We start from the raw sequence: 25,474 nt of genomic DNA on the forward strand, positions 1-25,474 counted from the left end.
TTACACAATTTTTTCACCCTTAAATAATCATATATGGCCACAAATACTTATATAGTATCGTTTTTAGACTTTTTCCCAACGCACGACGGCATTTTTAAAATATTTTATTGAGAGGCAAACTGATCTGTCACAGACGATGACAATTCACATAATGGCCGCCTATCGGCCTGTAGTAGTGTAAGTGTGTGCGTGGGGCTATGTATTTACACGTTAATCGGCTTGTTTTGGTGCTACACTGTTATGTAAGGAGTCTTTATTTTTTTACGAGTCCGTGGTGCAATTATTTTAAATATTAACTATTCGATAGCCCTGTATTGTAAATAATTAATGTTAAGTCACTTAATATTCTGTCTTAGTCATTACACCAACCACTGTTAAACATCATTTTGATTTTACAGTAAGTGGCGATATAGCTTAATGGCCGTTTTCAATAACGTATCTCTAGTTACGGATACATTGCTGTCACCGTTTAATGACAAGATCTTATCTATCCATAGTTATGTCCAGTATAGTTATAGTCCAATGCTTTATGTCGATAGGTTATTGAAATTGAAACCTCTAGTAAGTTAAGCTAAGGATAGATAGGTGGGAGTGGGAGAACCGGTGGCTAGATTATGGGTACCACAACGGCGCCTATTTCTGCCGTGAAGTAGTAATCTGTAAGCATTACTGTGTTTCGGTCTGAAGGGCGCCGTAGCTAGTGAAATTACTGGGCAAATGAGACTTAACATCTTATGTCTCAAAGTGACGAGTGCAGCTGTAGTGCCATTAAGAATTTTTGGGGTTTTTCAAGAATCCCGAGCGGCACTACATTGTAATGGGCAGGGCGTATCAATTACCATCGGCTGAACGTCCTGCTCGTCTTGTCCCTTATTTTCATAAAAAAATTGTTATTGAAAACGGCCGTAAAACGTTTGATGAGCTAATAGGTAGATATAGATTGTACTAGTCTATTGGTATGGGTACAACATGGCCACCGCGGGGTCTTCAGTCTCAAATGTGATAAGGACATCCTTGAACTTATCCAGGAGCTGCATCAACTGTGACCTGGTCACGTTCTCCATGAACATTATCTCCTCCAAGTGCTGCTCTCCGCGGAAATATCCTGAATAAACAAGAACACAATAATTATTATAAAATTAAAATTTCGAGTGAATGTATAAGATTTTTTGAATAAAAAGTTATTCGTTTTACTTTTTAACAAGTCGTACACTAGGCCTGTGTTTAAGACGCTAGTTACTTTGAATATACAAGTTTATTCATAGTTATTATAGGGGTTATTGGGTCTGTCTTCTAGTATCTCCTAAGTTGAGGTTAAGAACAGTGACTAACAATAAATAAGATAATTCTTGTATCTATTAAAAAGTAGTCTCTTGAAATATATAAAATTTTATATGTAACAAATGTTATGGACGGGATTCAAACCCGCGACCCAAATATTACCAGCATTATCCCATACTAAGACATAATGCTGTGAAAATAACTCAAATAGACCAATCTTGCAGTTTCAATGTTCGATAAGGAACCAATATTTTTTACCGTTTATGCAGCACAACTAAGTCTGCTTGATATATTGTATGCTAACTATGTGAAAATCAAATCTCAGATTTACAGCTTTGTAATTTATAGTTTTTAACATAAATGATTTTCAAATAATTCCACCTTCGCACGACACGCCACAAATTAGGATATCATCCCCACCATCTGGATGTGTGGCGGTCTTCCACAGTCCAGTTTTCAAGGAGCTTTCTTCCTCATACTACTAAGCTGTGGAATGAGCTTCCTTGTGCGGTGTTTCCGGGACGATACGACATGGGTACCTTCAAAAAAAAGCGCGTAAACCTTCCTTAAAGGCCGGCAACGCTCTTGTGTTTCCTCTGGTGTTGCAAGAGAATGTGGGCGGCGGTGATCACTTAACACCAGGTGACCCGTACGCTCGTTTGTCCTCCTATTCCATAAAAAAAAATATATCACAGACTGGAAATGGAGCGAACACCCTCAAGCTCTTAGTTATAAATGTTTATTGTACAATATTACATTGTTATCCATATTTTGACGACCCATATAGCCGAATGGTTAGTGACCCTCATTACTAAACTAGAGGTCCCGGGTTCGAATGCCGATACGTGCAATCAATTATATAATGAATATGGATGTTTGTTTCCGAGTCATGTATGTTTGTATGTATTTATGGATATTTAAGTAAGTATATTGTATTAAATATATCATTATCTTGTTCCCACAGTACAGGCTATGCCTTATAGTTTGGGGCAAGATAATATGTGTAAAAGTGTGTCAATATTATTATATTATTATTTTTATAAAAAAAAGCCCGAATCGAATGGGTGGTAGTTTTTGACGTTCAATAAGTGATTAGAAATCCTATTTTGAATAAAAATATTTTAATTTGTGCTCTTACCCTTTTTATGAAGCTGCGCAAGAAGCAGCAGGTCGTCGGGGTTCTCCGCGGCAGGTATCTTGGATATGACGGCACGTTCCTCCGCCGTGAACGTGTCGAGGAGAGATTCCGTGGAGGGAACGTCGGTGGTGAACCGACACGCGTCTACCACCTCGCAGCCCAGTGGAGCCGTCCAGACTGTAGGTGACTGGAAACTAACATACACGCACCATCAATGAAAATACTTTATTGGACTAAATATACATAAAGGTTACAATTCGTATATAACAGTTAGGGTAGCACAATTGGACGTAATTCCAGAAAAACGTTCCAAACCACAATCATGTCGATATTGAGTTAAGAAGTATTTTCTTTGATTGACGCGAGTGTTACACATTTAAATAAAATACTTTTAAAGGATTAAAACGTGTGTAATTGTAACGGTTTTACATTAGATGTTTGCGTAAAAAGTTACATTTTTATTTTAGTTAACCCGACGTTTCAAGACCTTTCCAGATCTCGTTTTCAGGGACTGGACTGCAGATGAGGTGAGTCAAAGATAGTATTTTGCGGAAATCCATAATTATTAGTTAGTTTATTACGATTAAGTTATATATACTTTTTAAAAAGAATGCTTGGAGAGTTTCTTGCGCCGTTTCAACTCTCTCAGAGCGCCATTTGTTTACAAAGCGGTAGTGTTAAAAGTGAGATTGCCATTTTGTTACATGATTAATTCAGTGTAAATTAAATATTTGGGTAACAACATAAAATATCATTTACATGACTAGATATATATACAAATAAAATTTGAAAAAAAAAATTATGAACGATGCGGGATTCGAACCCATAACCTCCGGCGTTCCGTGCCGGTGCTCTAACCAACTGAGCTAACCGTTCGAGTACCGCCTCGTTATATAATTCTGTTTGCTTTGTTCAACTCTCAGGTTGTGGCTTCCTATACATATATACTGACTCATAGATTCTATTTTGTTGACAGCCGGAAAGCATTGTGGAAGTGTTGGTATAGGACGGAAATGAAAAGGTGGAAGTTGAGAAAAGCGATAGCTGGTCCATGCATTCATGCTTGTGAAGGAGCGATACTTGTGATGGCTGTATGATACTGTCATCAAAAACTCTGCTTGTTGTGTTAATTTAACTGTATAATTCTTTATGTACTAATGTTTATAAAATGTTCGTATATTTATTAAGTGTATGTGAATTGAAGCATCCCACTTTATTGTATAACTCTTGAGAGATATTAAGTAATGATTTACTTTTTTTATGAAAATAAGGGACCAGAGGAACAGGACGTTCAGCTGATGGTACATGATAGTTGAAACGCCCTGCCCATAACAATGCAATGCCGCTCAGGATTCTTGAAAAACCCCAAAAGTTCTGAGCGGCACGAGGTACAATTGCGCTCGTCGCCTTGAGACATAAGATGTTAAGTCTCGTTTGCCCAGTAATTTCATTAGCTTCGTGCTTCACGGCAGAAATAGGCACCGTTGTGGTACCCATAATCTAGCCGGCATCATGTGCAAAGGAGCCTCCCATTTATTATATATTATATGTACATTTAAGTACTTAAAACCCTAGTCTTGATAAAGCCATATACCACACTTCTCTCTACATCTAAAAAATAATTCACGCAAATAAAAAACTAACCTCATTTCACTTTGTAGTTTGAGATTCAACGAAACACCATGCCTCCTATCACAGCCATATCCGTTATATTTCTGCCTCGGCGATACATCTTCGTCGCTACTCGTATCTCGGTTCTCACTGTAGTCCCTCAACGAACCATCTGACAATCGTGACGTCATTGTTTTCTCTGGATTCACCCCATTCGTTTCATTATGAACATTCCTTAACACTCTATTGGTATTCGATATCCCACTATCGAAGGAAACAGATTGTTTATTCGGTGTTTCATAATTGTTATATGTGCTTGTATTAAATAATTTTGTCTTATTATCGTCGTTTTCTATATTTCCATTGACTTTAGGAGATATTCCACTATCTATAGAATTAGTTTGCTTTTCTTTATCAAAGTCAGTAACATGAGTTTTTATTAAGCCGTCGATCACATCAACACCTTCGAACGAATGATTTGCCGAATCAACTTGGAAGTCGTCAAATTTCGTATTCTCCGATTCTATTACTATAGGTTTCGTGTGAGAGAAGTCAGTTTGGTTGAGATTGTTCTGTGTTGGATAATCCTCGTCGGAGTCTGGGAATGAGTTGACATTGTCTCTAGCTTCCACCGGCTCTGGGACGTTCAGTTGCAAGTGGTTTAGGGATGAGTACGACACGTTGCTTGATTGATAGTATGAGTCATGCTTCTCACAGAAATATTCTGGACCATCTGAAATAATCACAATAACGATTATTTATAATCAGTCTAAAATCTTGGCAAATACAAAGCAATTTTCACTACAAACTAAATACCCAAAAATGTAATAAATAAACGACTGACGATTGTTCTTAGTTCGCTGGAGTCTATTTCAAATTCAATTTTTTTCAAACAAAATAAATTAAATATTCAGTGAAAATGTTTTAAGAATTTCAGATGCCATTTTAAAACCGTATAATTTTGAATTAAATTTACATTAACATTCAGTCTAGCGAAAAGCGTCAAATTGCACCAATTTTTTCGTACCGGCCAAAAACGAAGATCAAAGATTCAGCTGTAGAAGTTTCAGCAAACGTGTTTGTCGCCGAAGTAAGCTTGGGTTAAAAATATCTATATTTTTTGGGGAAAAAATCAATATTGCCTTAATTGTCAACTTTTGGTCCACTCTCTCTTACCTTAAGTAAGATGAAAGATTGGCCCAAAGTATAGTGATGACCCGAGCAGTACAATGTTTGATCTCACACTGTGGCGGTAGTAGTATTTTCTTCCAATCGGAATCCAGAATTGGGCAGGAGCAAATTAAACAAATATAAACAGCACAAGCAAAAATTAAAACTCGGACTGAGTTTTATTGAAGTGAAAACTTCTTGTACGTGGGGCACGTACAGCAGTATACCTGTAGCTATACAGCTGACGTATTGTGCAACATTAGTGCTGTGTATATCTTTTACGTGAAATTGAATGTATTTAGTGAAAAGTTAAGAGTGTTTAAACTGTGCATTGTTGAAGTAATGCTTTTGTTTGATTAATATACCTATCATTGAAAAAAAGTTTTAAAAACAAATTTATATTAATAAATCAATATGAAATTTCAAATGTTACTATTGAAAGAGTTAAGTTTTACTTTTATCTCTTCTTTTTTGTAAGTACACATACGACTCACTGTCCTGTATAAATACCATTCGTTGTTCCATATGTTTGAGAGCAAATTTTTTGTGTCAATACAAATGGCTGCGAAGGAACGTACAATACTCTGAAGTATATTTGCATTTTGAATTAATTTCGTTCGGTTTCCGTGTTATTTATACTTCAAGAATCAACGTAATAAAGTACACAATATTTTTTGTAAATAGTTTCCCACCATCTATCGATGTTTGATTGTCATCACTAGTTTTAGTACCGCAGACTCTCGCTACATGGCCAACAGCGCCAAATGCCGAATGTCAAACAGGCACAAAAGCACTTTGACAACCGCCAGTCCAGTGGTACATAGTAAAGAAAGAAAGAAAGAATTTTTTTTATTTTGAAACGTATAAGTAAGTAGTTTTATACAAAGACATAACATAAAAAATAAATATAAACTTAAGATTGATAAACAAGCAAAAATGAAAAAGACTGAAACATTTCTATTATTTACATACGATTCAAAAAATGGTCCCAACTCAGCATGTTCCTGGTTTGAAAAACAATTTTGTGACGCCACGAAAAATATTTTGTTATAAAATAAAAGCAAAACTTTTTACTGGTAGGAAACTAAAAGTAACGTGGTATAAAAACTAAATCTTATAAACTTACATAAGGTTACCTAATTTAAAATTAATTTCTTAAGTGTTTCGATCTGAATATAATTAACGATGGGCAATGAATGAGTTAGAACGTTCAACTTGTATACCCCGTGGCCGCATGTAAATAAATAAATAATTTCTGTTCGTTGCTTGTTACGTCAACTTTCAATTATAATTTATCCCAAAAAAAAAAACTAAAAAATGCAAATGTATAACAATCAACATTATAGTTCATAAAACTGCTAACAGCCAAGTATAAATAACTGACAACTGCCTAAATTATATATTTAAAGATCTAATTAGAATTGAGACTTTATGTTTTGAATTGAAAAGATAATGGAGAAAACAATATTTGGTGAGTACCCATTCTTGTACATTGTAATAAGTCAAAATATATTAGGTAAAATACTTTTATAAAGTACTGGTGTCATGTCTCAGTCTTTCCTCTTATTTCTGATAATTCAACAAACACTGTTTAATTTTTAATTTAAAACTTTGTTTTTTGCATTGCAGGCTCCTCATTGGTGGTGGAATATTGTTCCAACACTTGGACGCAGCATAACGAAAACTTTCTCTAAAGGCTGCCGAACTGTGTTGAGGTATTGTGATTTGCATAGCAGCTTTTCGAGTATCACAGGACCTACGGCTCGAAAACCAGGAAAGCTTTTTATATAAGTAGGAACCTTGTATTTTATAACGTCAAAAAGCAGGCAGGCAAGTGAAGCTTACGTCTATGTCTCATTTTTAGGATGCAATGTTTATTTAGGAATGGTGTCACATGGGCCCTTTATGGAATGTTAAAGCAAAAACGAGCACATGCATTTTGAACACGCTGGATAAGATTCTGGGTTTTTTTTAATAAGCGAGGACCAAAGACTGTGTCCATGTAGTTGAGTTTTGAGAGAATTAGTGACTCAGCTAACCGACCCTACATTAAAGTCATTAATGTAGGGTCTTAAACGATACAATATTTTCAGCTTATAGGAGCAGTTCTTAACTGAGTGTGCAACATGCTTCTCAAATTGCAATTCACTGTCCATTATCAACCCCTTAATTCCGTACTTCATATATTTGCTCAATGGATTTATCTTTAAGACTCACTTTCTCTACTGTACTGATTTTACTAACTTGATGCTTACTACCACATATCATGAACTTGGTTTTATCTGGGTTGAGTAACAGGTCATTTTTCTCGGACCACATGGCTATTCTAGCCAGGTCTACATTTAGCTTTTGTATAGTTTGATCAATGTCAGCAGGCAAGCAAGAGATACTTGTATATCATCTGCATAAATGTGAAAATTGCAGTACTGTATATGGCTTAAATATCAGCAGCATATAAAATGAAAAGAATGGGATCCAAAATGGAACCCTGGGGTACTCCCCTTTTTATATTTACCTTATTTGATAACAATGTAGTCCCATCATTTTTCTGTAATTTCACATACTGAGAGCGATTGCTTAAGTAACTATTAAACCATTTTTAAGCATTGTTATCAACACCATAATATCTGAGTTTGGATAACAGCAAAGTAACATTAATTGAGTCAAATGCTCTAGAAATATCTAGCAATACTAGTAATGTACACATCCCATTGTCTTGTGCATGTAGTATATTGTCTGTAACATCAAGCAAAGCTGTCACTGTACTTTGACCCTTTCTGAATCCAGACTGTAGTTCAGGCAAAATATTATTTTCTTCAAGATATTTTGTAAATTGTGTACAAACAGCTTTCTCTAACAACTTTGATAAACATGGCAATACACTTATAGGCCTGAGATCTTTAATCTCACAAGGGTTTGAATTTTTTGGTAAAGGCTTCACAATTGCTGTTTTCCATATGTCAGGGCATGTGGATGTGCTGAAAGACATATTTATGATGTTTTGTTTTTTATTTAAGCATGTCCAGAGTAATGTTATCACAACCCACAGCATTTGACTTAAGACTCTTTATAATTTCGAAAATTTTATCAAAATCAACCATCTTAATGTGAAACACAGCATCACTGTATTTATGATATTCATAGTATGTTAGCTGCGAGATACTAACATTAGAGGGACCTGGTATGTCTAAAACATGGTTATTTATCGTGTCTGGGTCACTGAAATACATGGGCAGTTCAATATTATTTTTAGGTAATAAACCATATCTTAGGGTTTTCCAGAACAGTTTTGGTTGATCTATTTTATTATTTATATTATGTTTAAAGTATGCAGATTTCTCAAAGTAAAGTGCTCTATTAACAGAAGATTTTAATATTTTATAATAGTCTTTTTTTGAGGGTAGCTTTGTCTTATGAAAATCCTTCAACGCCTCAGCTGCATCATGGTTTTAATTGTGTCAATTATCCATGGGTGCCTGGGTTCTTTGACAACAATGTTTTAATAGGGGCATGAACATTAAATATAGTTAAAACGCCACGGTTCAGTGCCCTGACCATTTCATTAACATCTTGAAGTGATGATATCATGTCCCATTTAACAGATCTCAAGTCATTATCAAAAACTCTGTACATATCTTGTTAATAGGCCTGTATATTATTGTCTTAGGTGTGGGCTTATTTTGCTTAACATCAAATTCACAGACAACAAGACAATGTCCAAATAAAGAGCCTAAAGGCTCTACTATAATATTCGTAGTGTGTAAATCAGTACATACAACATCAATAAGAGATGTTGTGGAATGAGTTGGTTCTGTAACAACTTGTGTCAGGTTAACATGTAATGAAGGTAGAGGTTAGTGATACGAGCTTACCATGCTCGGGGTGTCCGTGTGATCGTTGCCGCGGCCAGTGCGGCGAGTTGAACTGTACGTAGGTGTGTAGCTGCAGCAGCAGTCGGCGCCGCAGTAGCCACGCCACGCGCCGGGCGAGGCGTCCCGCCCCGCTCCCCCCGGCCCCGCCCCGCACCCCGCCCCGCGGGCCCCACTCGCCGGTGGACACGCCGCTGCGGCACACGTACCACAGCGGCGCGGGCAACGAGAACTCACTCAACATCTGTCATTACAAGTAGTCAAATCAAATCAAAATCACTATAACCCGTCAGTGGCGCTAGACTGCCACAAAGCGCGTGGCCAGTCTTAAGCCGCCGCGCGTTACCGACGCCAAGGTCAACGGGCTCGGGTTGCACAATAAAATTTTTTGCTTTTGAAGTGTTTCGGCTTGTTTATAAAAACGAACGTCAATGCTTTTGTTATTAAACAAGCTAGCGTTTTGTTAGATAACATAAACAATAGGTGCTGCGTAATTTAAACAAATTTCGTTTAAGCCCTAATTTAAATGTCATGCATTTTTTATGTTTTTTTAGATTTACCTACAGATTACATTTCGATTATTACTAATGAATGTAGTAATTTTTTATAACTACAACATAATTCTAAGTTACTAATTACGAGTAGTAATAGAATAGTTACTCAAACATCATAGATAATACAAAAAAGAATTTTTAAATCGACTGCTACAAATAATGTTTAAGGCTGACCGCATTTTGACGGCTTGTCGTATTTTACACAGATAAAGTTTTAAAATTAAATATTTTTATTTTTATAGTCAGTTAAATTACCTTTCTTGTGGTATATCGTGTAGCTTGTCTTACTCTGTGTATATTTAACGAAAAAATATCTGCTACCGTTGAGGGGCAAGCAGACATAATATGTCTGATTGGCACTTCGGGGTAAAAAAAGAAAGACTCCGCGCCGTGATATTAGCAAGTGAAGCACCGTTATGCTAGTTTTGGTGCGGTTACGGGGGATACTAGTTACACAATTTTTTCTCCCTTTTATAATCATATATGGCCACAAATACTTAAATAGTTTTTACACTTTTTCACAACACCCGACGGCATTTTTAAAATATTTTATTGAGACGCAAACTGATCTGTCCCAGACGATGACAATTCTCATAATGGCCGCCTATCGGCCTGTAGTAGTGTAAGTGTGTGTGTGTGTGGGCTATGTATTTACACGTTAATCGGATTCTTTTGGTACTACACTGTTATGTAAGGTGACACGGAGTCCTTATTTTTTACTAGTCCGTGTATTCATGTAGGTCACGGAAATGACACTTGTGAATGTCAAAAAACTAAAGTTATAGTATTAATGATGGAAGAAGGCTGTGCCAGTGAAATTGAGGATAGTTTAGAAGAAATGTATGATTCCAATGAAGAGAATCTATCTTAGCAGGGAGCTAACAGTGGCTATCACAATAGATCACAGTGAAAGAGGGCTGTACTGAACTGTACTAAAGCCACATAACAAACCATAACCATGATTTCGATGACAGTGTTGCCAAAACCTGGAAGGAAATATCATAACAAAAGGAAAAAGAAGAATGTGCCACTCTTGCCCTGCAACAAAAATGCAGCAACAATATCGTTTGGAACATTGTTCACCTTATTGCATCGTTGGTGATAAGAAATAAAAAGACAAATTCCAAAGTTGGGATGAATGATATTAGTTTTTTTTTATAGTGAAAAAGGTTAGAGGTTGGTCTATTATATACAATTTAATTTTTTTATTAAAGTCATAAAATACTACTTGTTTTTCAAAAAGTAGTCTCCCAGGCGATGAGTAGTATTAAGCAATATAAAAATTATATTTTTTAAACAATTTGTTATTTTAAAGTAACATCCCTCACTTCTGAGATTATTTATACATATAAATTTGTAAACAAAATTTATGAACGATGCGCGACTCGATCCCGCGACCTCAAGCCACAACCTGAGAGTTGAACAAGACATACCAAAATTTACTAGCCATGCGTACTCGAAAGATTGGCTTACTTGGAAAGAGAGGGCGGAACCCGAGAGGTCGCAGCCTCGAGTCCCGTATCGTTCATAAATTTTGTTTACAAATTTATTTGTATAAATAATCTCAGAAGTCAGATATCTGTCATAACAAAATAAATACAAAACTTTCTTGGTAGCGACAAGATATTTAAGCGATATAAACAAGCTACTTGAAACTGTAACATTTTGAAAAAATAAATAAGTTTTAAGTTTAATAAAAATAGTTCAACGGTTTCTAATTTTATAACAATTTCTGACAGTATTGGGTAACGGGAAAAATCTGAATTAGAATCATTAACATACAATAAACAACTAGACTCACAATCACGCTCAAAAATTGTACGAAGCAAAACTCTGCCTACGTGTCTATTAGGCAAAGTTTTCGTTCGGTTGTGTTTTAACAGTGCTTTGATTACAACGCCACGCAATGACAAAGAATTTAGTGAAAAACTGTCCAAATAACAGCATATCTAAACTTAAAAAGGATGGATTGAGTCATTTCAAAACTGTTTACCTAACTTGACGTTTTTAATCATGTTCTTGTCTCGTGTTCGCGTCCGTCACGTGTGTGACACCACTTCTATTGAGCGTATACAATAGACCTTGAACATTACTGCTACGAAATAAGGTGTTAATCTGAATGAATGTTTTAATGTTATCTGTATAAGTTAATAATATACACTTATACACAACGCCGCTCGGATACTTTTTGATAGGCGATTGTGATTCTAGTAGATTAGAAATCATTGTAAGTAAAACTTTCGTACCTGCAAGAGACATAGACCAGGAAATTCTTTCGCAAATTCCTCAACCAGCTGCGAGTGTATGTGTATATTCGCTCCTGGGGCAACCACATATACATTGCCTTCACACAGAGGATATATGACAGTTGCCTTTGCCCAATACACTAGGTGACCGGTCAGTTGAAACGCCTATGATAAAATAGAAATATATTAATTTACCATAGGTCCCATAGGTTGCGAGTTGTGACAATAACATAACATATTGCAACAACACTTAGTAAACGTCAATAAACATCAGTTCGTAAAGTGGCTGTGACATGGGGAGAAGAACTGATAAGAAACTCCCAGCACATCTTTTAAATCACACCTATAACAACTTAGCCTACATAATATCTAATACATAAAATTCTCGTGTCATGGTGTTAAACATTAAACTCCTCCGAAACGGCTTGACCGATTCTCATGAAATTTTGAGTGCATATTGGGTAGGTCTGAGAATCGGACAACATCTATTTTTCATCCCCCTAAATTTTAAGGGTTGTCCACACGATTTTTTTTTAATTTATTTGACATTTTTTTAAATTTGTTTGATTATTAAAAAATACATACAACTTCAAATTTTCACCCATCTACGATCAACAGTTACTTTTGTATCGCAATTTTAATGTTATTCTAATCCATCCACAGACACGCAACAGAGTTGCAATATGGCAAGCGAATGTAATGATTATTGTAGTACCATAAATTTTATGTACGATATATTTGGTAGGTCTGAGAATCGGTCGTCATCTATTTTTATACCCTAAAAATTTTTTTTTTTTTTACTTTATATGGCAATACAACGTTTGATGGGCCAGCTAGTAATATTATATAATTTTAGGTGGCCTACTCAGAACCAGACAAGAACCATGCCTCATATCACATAGCCCTGGCCCAGCACCCTGTCATTTCTGTATTTTCCCCAAAATCAAAGATTTGGTGAGAGGTTTCACTTTTACTAATTCCGAAAAGGCAGTGATAGCGTTCAATCAGCATGTAGACATGCGTTCAGATCTGTGGTCCTCCTGTTTTAAAAAAAATGGTTCGATCGCATGAAAAAAGTTTTAAAATGTAAAGGAGAGTATTTTTAAACGCAATAAACATAATATTTTGGGTATAACATGTTGTTTTTTTAAGTTACGCAAAACTTTTAGTATGATACGTAATCTACTGTACTATACGACGTGCCTTCTTTGTCAAAGAAGCTTTAATATATTACTCAGAGAGTCCTAGTATTCTTTTTTTTTATATGAGAGGGGGCAAACGGGCAAGAGGCTCACGGGATGGGGAGGTGAGGCAACCGCCCATGGACATCCGCAACAACAGGTGTGTCAAGAAATGCGTTGCCGGCCTCTAAGGTGGGAGTATGCTTTTTTCTTGAAGGTCCCTAAGTCGTATCTGTTCGGGAAGACCGCTGCCTGTAGTTGATTCCACAAAATGGCTGTGCGAGGCAAGAAATTTCGAACAAAACACGCGGTTGTGGAATGCCAGACGTCTACGTGATGCGGATGGTACTTTGCACGTAATATCCGGTGGTGGAATTCGGCCGCTGGAATCAACCCGAACAGCTCCTCTGAGCACTCCCCGTGATAAATGCGGTAGAAGATGCAGAGAGAACCCACATCTCTACGCAATGCCAGAGAATCAAGCCGATCGGAGATGACTTGATTCTGTCTGGTATTTTATTGTAAAGTTGAATACCAAGACCTATGAAGGAACCCTTAATTCTGGGTAACTTATTAACCACACGTACAGTTAATTCATTCTTCTTGAATGGAATAAATTCAAATCACAATTTTTCTTGAATTCAGTAATATTTTATCTAACATACATTATCTTTATATATACATATATATAATTCTTCTTTACGTGTGTTGACACTGAACTCTTCCTAAACGGCGAGACCGATTTGAATGAATTTTTTGTGTGTGTTCAAGTGGATTCGGGGATGGTATAGATTCATAATTGAACTACCTCCAAAACGGCTGAACCAATTTTGATGATTTTTTGTGTTTCTGTGAATTTGAGATTGGTTTAGAATCTCGATTCAGTCCATATAAAATTCTCCTGCTCATGTGTATGTTAGTGATCTCCTCCTAACGTCTTTTCGTTTTTCAAATTTAACACGTCTGTCGGGTCCACTAGTATTTATATATATATATGTATTGTGAGGGAAGGGTTAGAATGTTTATCAACTTGAATGATTCCCGAAGCGAGTCTCTTAGTCGCATATTATAAATTTCTCTATCTAATAGCTCTCACAAAATTACATGTTCTTTTCACTTTTTATGAACATAATATGGTAAATTCAGTAATGTAAAAAAATATTTATAATGACGATTCAAAAGCGATTAGTTTAATTCTAATTGAATAAAGTTTATTTGACTTTGACTTTGTAAAAACTGACATATTCGATGAAGCAACAATTTCATGGGATAATGTTAGTGAGTACTATGAGGGTGTAGATTGTAGGGACACACGTATGCAAATATGCTTAAGGAAGCTATTTGTTTATGTATCGAAGTGAGAGTCTAAGATTCGTCTACACATTTCTGCACGCACTTTTATGCAAAATAAATGATTCCATTTCTAAGAAGGTATTTAGTATAAAGATTATCATACAATATATTAGAATGGAAAATGGTAGTAACATATTAAAATACCTGCGTTAAACTTATATCGGCCTCTATAGCTAAAGTTTGCAAGCTCTTTAAGGGACTGTAAGCTTTTATTAGACGTAGTAGTGCCTGACTACTGTCCAATGGTATTGATGCCAGCAAGTCGTTTGGATCAACCTGAAATATGAAATCTCATAGTACGGTATTTATAACATAGTAATAATATTAATTAAGATTCACTCAACACACACCCAGGGGCGAATTAACTACGTTGTAAGAATAATAATTAATAACTGCTTCGGGCCCCGCCGTCACAAAAACCTGAAACGTTATAATTTTTCCAACTTACACGGGGATTATGTTATACACTCGGTAACCGACTATTTCTAATATAAACAGAGGGCTCTTTGAAAGGATTTTCTACGGGCCCCGCACTTGCTTCATCCGGCACTGCAAACACCATTTGTAAACTCACCATTAACAGAATCCCATGATATGGCCTTAGTCTTTGTACACATTTATCTATTGTCTCTGGTTCAATTATAAGTCCCTTGTTGTGCATTTGGTGAGCTTTTTGTGGCAAACAGAATGAAAGTAGCACCCATTTGTTAATTCTAACTTGTACAATTCCTAAAAATACATAATAAATTAAAATTTTAAACAATATGTTATTTTAAAATGAAATCCCTCCCTTCTGGGATTAATAATTAATTATTCAAATTAAATTTGTAAAACCAAAAGTCTCGCATCATTTAAATCGCCACCATCTGGATGTGTGGCGGTCATCCACAGTGCGGTTTTCAAGGAGTTTTTCTTCCACGTACTGCAAAGCTGTGGAATGAACTTCCTTGTGCGGTGTTTCCGGGACGATACGACATTTTTTTAAAGTGATAACCCTCTCTTCTAGGATTACTACACAAATAAAATTTGAAAAACAAAATTTTATGAACAATGCGGGATTCGAATCCCCCCAGAAGTGAGGGTTATCACTTTAAAAAACATAACATATTGTTTACACTAATACTTGAAGTATTTTTATGGAAGAGGTGGACCACCAACTTTTATGCAAAAATCTAATGTAAAAATATTGCAAGTTATAATTCCAATTATGACGTTCAAATCCTTTAAAAGTGTTTTATTTAAACTCAATATAAAAAAATTTTCAGAGACTCATTTTTTAGACAATTTTAAGTTGTATCTAAGTTTAGTAGATATTTTTATCTGAGACTAGCTGAACCGACAGACGTTGTTCTGTATATAATAAATAAAATAATGTTTTAATATGAATTTTTGTTTTTGTTTTTATTTAATATAGCAGCATTTTCCTATTAATTCACCTTTTAAACCTTCTCTGACTTCCACAAATAATTCAAGACCAAAATTAGCCTAATCGGTCCAGCCTAACGGCGAGACTAACGAACAGCAATTCATTTTTATATATATAGATATTTCATCTTACCATCTTTTTTATTATGAAATATCTCAGACATTAGGCCCATATTGGACCAGGGTTGCTCTGCACCGAAAGTACTGGAGAGAATTGAAGGAGACCTTTGCCAATAGGCACTTCGAAGTCAGAGATATCATATAAATGTTTATGTTAACCTCTAGATACCGAAGTTACATCTTTTAATACATCAAAAATCAAAATCAGTTTATTCACGTAAGTCACGGAAATGACATTTATGAATGTCAAAAAAAAAAAACTTATTGAATCTACCGCTACTTCGTAAAGGGTGAGCTAATGAGAAGAAGTAGCAAGAAACTCATTGCCACTCTTTTATATCAAGATTTACATTTAAGTACATCGATTTACAAATCATTTCAAATTACAATATAATATTTAAAATCTATACTAATATTATAAGGCTGCAGTGTTTGTTTGTTTGTTTGAACGCGCTAATCTCTGGTACTACTGGTCCGATTTGAATGATTCTTTCAGTGTTGGGTAGTCCATTTATTGAGGAAGGCTATAGGCTATGTTTTTTTTTCAAAATTAGGGATCCGTAATAAAATTGCAATTTTGTAACACAAGGTGTAAAATCAAAAACCTATTTTTGCGTGCGCTGCAAAAACTTTTGACAGTAGAACAAAATGATGTACAATATATATATAGGCAATATTTTATTACTTATAAAACTATCGCGTGAATTATACTTTATATGGCAAAACAACGTTTGCCGGGTCAGCTAGTGTAAAATAAAGCAACAGACACACTCAAACGTCAAATAGTCAATGTCTTAAATTGTTTTTTTAATTTTGTACTTTAATTGTTTTATATTGTTTTTTTATAAACTAGGGTGATAGGCAATAGACTTCGAAAGAAACAAAGGCTATTTAAATTTTTTATTGAGTTTAGTATCTAGATATATACCTGTACTACTCAATTCTTCAAAAACAGCCTTCATCGATCTGGCCAGCGTACTTCTCTGCAATATTAAATGAAATGCATTCTTTGGTGAATCATCAATCCAATTGTCGGTGCTATATGTGGTAGAACTAACCGAATGACGTGAGTTTTCCTCATCATTCTCACCCGAATTCACTTCACCATCTAATGTCGATAATTCGTCATGGGCTGCCAACTGCAATAATACAATAATTTAAACAAAATTATAATTCCATATCAAAACATACTTTATGATATACAGGCCGCTACTTTTCCCGCGCAGAATTAGGTAACAAGGCAATCGAAAAATATTTTCCTCTGAATTCTATGCGTTTAAATTTAAATGCTATCTTGAAACAAATTGTTATTTTTTTTTAAAGTGATAACCCTCACTGCTGGGAATAATTACACAAATTAAATTTATAACCAGAATATATAAACAATGCAAGAGTCAAACCTGCGACCTCGCAGACGGAACCTGCGCGGCGAGCTGAGCGTTCTTGCAACTGAGCCAACTGTTTGAGTTTTTTTTATGAAAATACGAGACGAGACGGGCAGGAAGTTCAGCTGATGGTAATTGATACGCCCTGCCAACTACTACTACACTGCGCTCTACTGGCACTGGCACTACAACTGCGCTCGTCACCTTGAGACATAAGATGTCAAGTCTCATTTGCCCAGTAATTTCACTAACTACAGCGCCCTTCAGACCGAAACATAGTAATACTTACATATTACTGCTTCACGGCAGAAATAGGCGCCCTTGTGGTACCCATAATCTAGCCGGCATCCTGTACAAAGGAGCCTCCCACCGTTTGAGTACGAATGGGTCGTAAATTTTGGTATACCTTATTCAACTCTCTTGAATTTTTTTATATTATCAAATAAGCAAGAAGGTCACTTAATGGGAGATGATGATGCAACCGCCCATGGACATGCGCAACACCAGAGGTCAAGAGAGACTTTGAAGGTAGTAAGGAGTATGTCTTAACTTGAATATCCCTAATTCGTGTCGGCTCGGGAAAAAAGTGGCTGTATATGTAAAATATTTCTCGCAAAACGCGCGGTTTTAGACAGCCAGACGTAAACATGATGCTGCTGTGAACACATCGAAAAAAATAGCGGTAAACTGTTAACCTCTACTTTCAGCAACTCACTCACACTAAAAGAAAGTAACATATCTTTGTTAGTTGAGTTGTTATCGAGAGTAACACGTATCTTGTTGCACACTAAAGTATTAAACCCTGTTTATTGTCATGTGTTGCCTTATAGCAAGAGGCTTTATCTTGACATATAATTTATGTAAGGTTCGCACTGTGGCTGTAGTCTCACTGTACAAAACACACTTTTATTTGTTCTATCTCCATTTTTTATTCATTTAATTAAGTAGATAACATAGTTTATTACACTAGTTTACATACCATTATTTTCATTTCTTCGGTTAAATAGGAACACCTCTTCTCTTCGTGTCTTAATGCTTTACCAAGCCTTTTGCTCAAATCATAGTAGCACTTAACTGAAAATATATAAGATCATAATGATATAATAAATCTCAATATATATTTATTTTATTTACAAAGATGCACTAACAGAAAGTGACATACAAATCGCGAGTGTAAGACATAGCTTGTCACACACACTAACGGCCGTTCCCAATATACTATCTACAAATAGAGATAAATTACTAGGTACCTTCTACTGTCAGTAATTAGCTGTCAATAATATGAAGCTGTCCCAATATACCCAATAAGTCATTCTTATTGCCAGTTCACTGTTGCAATTTCCATAGAAACATCTATCCCTGGTAAGCTATATGTTGTCCCAATGACAGATGTGTGTACCCAATGTGTACGGATTAGATGAGTTAATGTTGATACTTTTATTAGGGCAGAAAAGTCAACAATAGTTACAATTTTTTATCTCAAGTAGGCCACAACTGGAGAGAGATAGATATCGAGACTGAATATTGGGAATGGCGGTAAACTATATATATAATATTCATGGCCTCTCTTAACAGATGTTTAGACATCTAACACATGCTGTTAGCAGCAAGAGACTCTATGTAGACATATAATTTATCTAAGGAAATTATGTAGGTACAGAGAGATAATACTACTTGTTAATTAAAATAGTTTTATCAGAACACCCTCAATAAATGATATTTGAAATTTACATTACAAGTAATGTGGTAAAAATTACTTTGATTAAACATATAGGTTTAAAATATTCCAACAAAAAAACCTTTAGAGAAATAAGTAATATATACATCTCTATCAAACAGACTTAGTTATTTGAATACAGAATAATTAATATGATATCAACAGAAAGGGTTACAATACAATTAAATATGATTATTTAAAACCTTATAGAATCATATTTAATCAATATTAAGGTTATAGGAAACATTAACTTATTTTATTACCTATTGAATGACTGGCAGATGCTTGCAAGGCAAATACAATGTTGATGAGAATCATGGCAGCGGTATCATCCTTGTTTGTTCTATAAGGAAGTAGTGTTGGGTGTCCCACAAATCTCACATCATTAACCTTGAGCTCAAATTTCCGATTACAGAGCTCAGCTTTGACAGCAAACAATGTAGAGAGCATTTCATCTGTGAAGCCACTTAGTTGACCTGGAATATAAATTTTAAAAGCCATTTTTGTTACTGATTGATCATGATTTGCATCCGGTACATTGTAGATGCTGCGAGTGTATGTACTTCGTGTGTCAAAAAGAGAAGCACTTTCCTTTGACACTTTCATTTTATTTTTTATTATGATTTATAATACATTGCCGATTTTAGTAATAAGCAATACCAACTATTGATGTACTGAAAACGTCAACTAATGATGAGGTGAGTGGCTAAACGTTAGGCTCGATGCGCAGGCATTTTTAACGACGTCACAGTAGGTACAAAAAAAGGGCTTGCTTTTCATACAGATGTAGGGATTTGCGTTATCTACTTGGAATTATGTCTGTGGTTTTTCATTAAAATAAACTTCTTATTTTATCATCAGATTACCTGGTTCTACAGCAGGGGCCTGCATTGGTTTTCTAGTAAGGTGGGCACTGTGGATCTGGTCATAGTTGTAGAGCTTTGGAATAAGCAAATATTGCTTACCACAGGTTTTTAATATCTAGTGTAAGGACAAATTTTATGAGTGGCTGTTCAATAGAAGTTTGGTAATAAAATATTGGAAGCAAATTAAACTAAATCAACTTTAACACTAGTGCTATATTTATTAAGGTTCATAATAAAGTAGGCACTGCCTAAATGCCTATATGATATGCATGCCCCCGATCTACAGACAAAATAGCTCACTAGTAAGTCTTTTAAAATATCATGTGGTTTATATATAATACTAGAAACAAATTATTAAATAATAAAGTTTTGGCAAAAGTTTTTTGAAAATTCTGCCTAAAAGTATGGATTTAATTATTAGCAAAAAGTCATTTTATTTTTGAAAGTGAAAGGAAACTGCTTAGCCAAGTATCTTGGTGCCGGGAGAGACATGAGATCAACTTTGCCTAGTGATTTATTAATACAATTAGTGAATTGCACTATTTAAAAATGATTTGCAAATTTTTTGATGTTGTTACATAATATGTGTACAGTAATAGTATTATATTATAGTGTACTAGCTGACCCAGCAAACATTGTATTGCCGATATTAAAATCGCGATACAAAAGTAACTGTAGATCATCTATGGGTGAAAATTTGAAGTATTATGTATTTTTAATGCTCATAATCAAACAAATTTAAAAAAAAAATTCGTGTGGATCACCTTTAACATTAAGGGGGATGAAAAATAGATGTTGTCCGATTCTCAGACCTACCCAATATGCACTCAAAATTTCATGAGAATCGGTCAAGCCGTTTCGAAGGAGTTTAACTACAAACACGGCGACATGATAATTTTATATATTAGATGTGTTCAGTAATAATATTATATTATTAGTGTATAATAATAATATAATCCAGATAATTTTCAAAATAGTAGCATACTGGAATCTGATTTAAATTAGATGTATATAACATGATATGTATGAAACAGCCTGTGACATCAAATCAAGTGTTTTTGTAGGCTATAAAATCTGCTATTGTAACATTTGGGGCATAACTCATTCCATTGAAATGTTAAACTTTTAAAACTTATTCCCCAAATTTTTTTGATACTTGGGGTTTTTTTTATTGCCACACATTTCAACTAATAGGCAAATTTTTTATTCCAGTGAGATAGATTTAGAGTGTAGATATTTTTCATAACCACAACTACAGCTAGTGGCGTAAAATTTTTCTTGTTGTTTTATGAAGGGTAAACATTTCTCACAAAAGAAAAAAATGTTTGCATAAAATAAAGCTGCTTATAAAGATATTGTTGGCACACATAATTTAAATAGCAGAAATAACAAGTATCATACCTTTACAGATATTTGATGTTTGAGACTGAGGGTTTTGAAGAAGATCTTCTGTTATGTGGATGGCGTAAGGATTGTGGCGGCCACACTTTTCTTGCTTCCTTTCATCTTTGTTCTCTAGAGTGTATGGATATCTAAACAACAGCCTGTCACCTTTGCTATCAGATTTCACAAAGAATATGTTCAATGGGTTTACTTCCATGTTTTGAAATTTGAGAAACAATTCACAAACAGTTCTTGCACAGATCAATAATATTATTGGTAAGTATTTTTACTTTAAATTATGGTATTTGTTGACGATATCACGACTGACGACACTGCAATTGCAAGGAGCAAAATAGAATTTATACATTTTTAATTTACTGACACATCGTACATTTTTACATTACATTGTATACTATATATTGTCTGAAAACTTGGGCAAGGGATGCTATTTTATTTTAATTGTTAACTGTACAGCAGTATAATGTTAATCGACAAAGTAATACAACATTTATTAATATTTTAGAACAAATAAATAAAGTAAACGAAGCACATAAATATTTTTAGTATGTACTACGATAACAAAAATAACTCAGTGTCTATAAATATATATTTTAAATTTATTAAGTGGCACGGGATGCAAGTCTATACGCCATAGATGTCAATAACGGTTGAAATTATATATTAGTTGATAGTTATCTTATAAAAAAATATATCGATATTTTATTCAAATTCAAATATTTTTATTCAAAATAGGATTTATAACAATACTTATTGAACGTCAAAATCTACCACCCATTCAAAAGAGACTGCCTCAGACCTGAGCAGAATGGGCGCAAGAAACTCAGCGGGCTTTTTTTTTATATAAAATATGGATTACAATGTAATATCGTACAATAAACATTTATAATTAAAGAGCCTGAGGGTGTTCGCTTTAAACCCAGTCCGTGGTGTGATTAAGAAAATCGTTTATGCTATAATAACCTTTCCCACACAAACGTTTTTTAACAATTCTTTTAAATTTCGTAACACATTTGTTTTGTTAATTTTCTGGGATCATATTGTAGAAGCATATACATCGCCCAACAAAAGACTTACTACCTCGACTCAACCGAGTAGTAGGCATAACAAGTTTGTTTGTTCCTCGTGTTAACATTATGAATGTCACAGTTTCTAGAAAATTCCTCAATGTGCTTATGAACATACAAAACATTATCAAAAATGTATTGAGAAGCAACAGTCAAAATGTTTATTTCTTTAAATTTTTCTCTTAATGATTCTTTAGGACCTAGGTTATAAATCGCGCGAATAGCCCTCTTCTGCAGCACAAAGATAGTATTAATATCGGCCGCACTGCCCCATAACAATATACCATAGGACATATTATGAAAATAACTAAAGTATAGTAGTCTCGCCGTATCTATGTCAGTTAACCGTCTGATTTACTTAACCGCATATGCTGCAGAACTAAGCCTATTCGCCAATCCTTCAATATGGGGGCCCCACTGCAATTTGGAATCAATAGTAATGCCAAGAAATATAGCAGATTCCACTGGTTTTACCACCTCTCCATTTAATAAAATATTCGCATCTACATTTTTGACATTTGGCGCGGTGAATTTAATATATTTGGTTTTATGATTATTTAACAATAAGTTATTGGCGCTAAACCAGTACACGGTGTCAGATACAGCATTGTTTACTTCGTCATACAAAACTTGGCTTCGTTTCACTTTGAATATAAGTGAAGTGTCATCCGCAAACAATACCACCTTGTGTTTTTTTTCTACAAGGTTAGGTAGATCATTTATATAAATTAGGAAGAGGAAGGGTCCAAGGATAGACCCTTGTGGTATTGGTTGAAAATATTAGTTTATACTATATTTTGTAAGTTACAACATTTGGTTAATGGTTGATGTTCAATATTTTATATTAGTTAAAACATAACTGATAAAAATACCGCTATTTTATTGGTTGAAATATTACTCATTATTATTTGTCAACTACAAGATTTGGTTATTGGTTGATGTTAATGTTAATGAAGTTGAATATTTTATCAGATTGTAGCATATAATATAAATGTTATTAGATAAAATTAAATATTTTTTTCTTCATACTTGAACACTTTACTTATAAGATGCATTTGCTTTAAGATTACCTTCCTTATAAAACAACGACTTGAAAACTAAAATTAACAATAATAAGTTACTACCTAATCCGCACTATAGTTATTTGTTTAAAAATTCACTTCACTTTGTTTCCCATAAAAATATCGCATACAGCAAAATATCACTAATCGTAGTATAGTATCTGTTTAAAATTCTTACTTCACTCTAGTTATTTGTTTAAAAATTCACTTCATTTTGTTTCGAATATAAATATCGCATAAAGCAAATCATCAATTCAAACACTAAAATAAGTACAGTAGGGACGACAATAGAATGAAGCTAACATAATGAATAGGTATACTTCAATCCGGTAGAATAATATTATACGAACGTACGAAAATGTTGCTTAACACTAAGATAATGGTTAAATTTCGAAGAATTCAATTTAGTTATTTCGAAAACCCAGGTTGAATTTGATATTATATTTTTTATTCAATAATGGTAACTGTTAATTTTATTTTTTGAATATGATTTTTCATTTATTACTTACATGGATAGGTTGAAAATTTCAACAATTGAAATGGTTGAAGTTGATATGATATTTTTATTCAATAATAATATATTTATTTATAACATATTCAGTAGGTTGATTTTAAATATTAGTTAAATTTATTGGTTGATAGTTATATTCCTCATCTCTATAGTATAGGCCAATTCCTTATATAAATAATAATAATAATTGCCGTATCATAAAATTTTATTACCATAAAAGGCTGATCGGTTTAGGTTTCGAACCCACGCTCCCTCTCGGAAACCAGAGCTTAACCCTTAACACCACACAATATACCTCTATAGTCACACATTTACACACGTGGGGAAACAAGGTCCCCCATAAAGTTAAGCCGAATAATCTGTACTAGTTTTATTATAAGTCAGGATTTCTTAATTGTCTTCGATGAAAACAAGAAAATTAATTACTTATAGTTAATTTTTAAATTTAAAAATTATATTTGCCAAACAAAATAGAACAAAAAACATTAGAGATCATTTTTGTAATAAAATTCCAAAAAAATCAAACTCTTTTACCATTTACTTTTATACAGGGTGGACCAAAAGTCCGTTTAAATTTGAATCGGTTGCCGCGTCTAGCAGCGGCGGTGGAGGGGGGTGGAGGGGTTACGCATTGCAAGAGCGGCCAATGGGAATTTAGTACCATGACGTCGTTTAGCGGTAGTCAACGTGCATTTTGTGTACGCGAGTACTATCGAAACTACGATTCTGCAACCTTAGCTCAACGATAGTTTTGCAATCATCACAATATACGACACAAAAATCAAGCTCCATCAGGTGTGTTAATTAAATAATGGGTGCTCAAGTTTGAGAAGACGGGTTCAACAATGGATTTACCTCGATCTGGCCGGCCTAGAACGTCGAGGGACCCCGAAAACGTTGAGCGAGTAAAATCGTCTGTTCGTGACCAACCTGGACTATCAACTCGAAAGCGGTCTGCTGTCCTTAACGTGCCAAGATAATGATGTATTAAACCGCATTCTCAAGAAAGATTTAAGTCTACATTCCTATAAAATCCAAATGGTGCAGGAATTAAGGCCTCAGGACCATGCCACTAGGTTGCAGTTTGCGAACGAAATGGTAGAGCGATTCACCAGTTTTACAAACATTTTTTTCTCAACAAGGCACACATCCACCTAAATGGGCATGTTAATAGACAAAATTGTCGTTATTGGAGGGACACTATGTCATGGTGATCAAAAACCTCTGCATTCCAGCCAACCAACCCAGTAACTATTGACGAATTATAGGATCGTATTCGCACAGAAATCCAAAACATCTCAACAGAAACATGTAAAGCTGTCATCGAAAATTTCCGCTCTAGATTGCAGCAATGCTAGAATAATGAAGGATTGCATATGGATAATGTGATTTTTAAGAAATAAATTCCCCTTTTGTTTACTATCGAAAACAATAAACAGTTTTGATCTACTGTAATTAGTTTTTTTTAAATCATCATTCAAATTATAAACGGACTTTTAGTCCATCCTGTATTAATAT

The 25,474-nt window shown here is 34.6% G+C and overlaps 2 protein-coding genes across 2 annotated transcripts in view; both read right to left on the minus strand.

The window, feature by feature from the left end:
* The window catches only part of LOC126974079 (ATP-binding cassette sub-family B member 10, mitochondrial), a 220,971-nt gene that overhangs the window by 110,491 nt on the left and 85,006 nt on the right, over positions 1-25,474 (minus strand). The gene's annotated exons all lie outside the window — the stretch shown is intronic.
* On the minus strand, positions 6,744-21,860 carry LOC126973986 (GATOR complex protein NPRL3). Its single transcript, XM_050821332.1, has 10 exons — positions 21,318-21,860; positions 19,314-19,526; positions 18,313-18,407; positions 17,007-17,087; positions 16,877-16,931; positions 14,978-15,132; positions 14,548-14,679; positions 11,870-12,034; positions 9,073-9,313; positions 6,744-6,787 (listed from the first exon to the last, which is right to left on the minus strand). The coding sequence occupies exons 1-10, from the start codon at positions 21,514-21,516 to the stop codon at positions 6,744-6,746; spliced, it is 1,380 nt and encodes a 459-aa protein (XP_050677289.1). The 5' UTR covers positions 21,517-21,860.

This window comes from Leptidea sinapis, chromosome 31, assembly GCF_905404315.1.
Source record: "Leptidea sinapis chromosome 31, ilLepSina1.1, whole genome shotgun sequence".
Taxonomy (NCBI): domain Eukaryota; kingdom Metazoa; phylum Arthropoda; class Insecta; order Lepidoptera; family Pieridae; genus Leptidea; species Leptidea sinapis.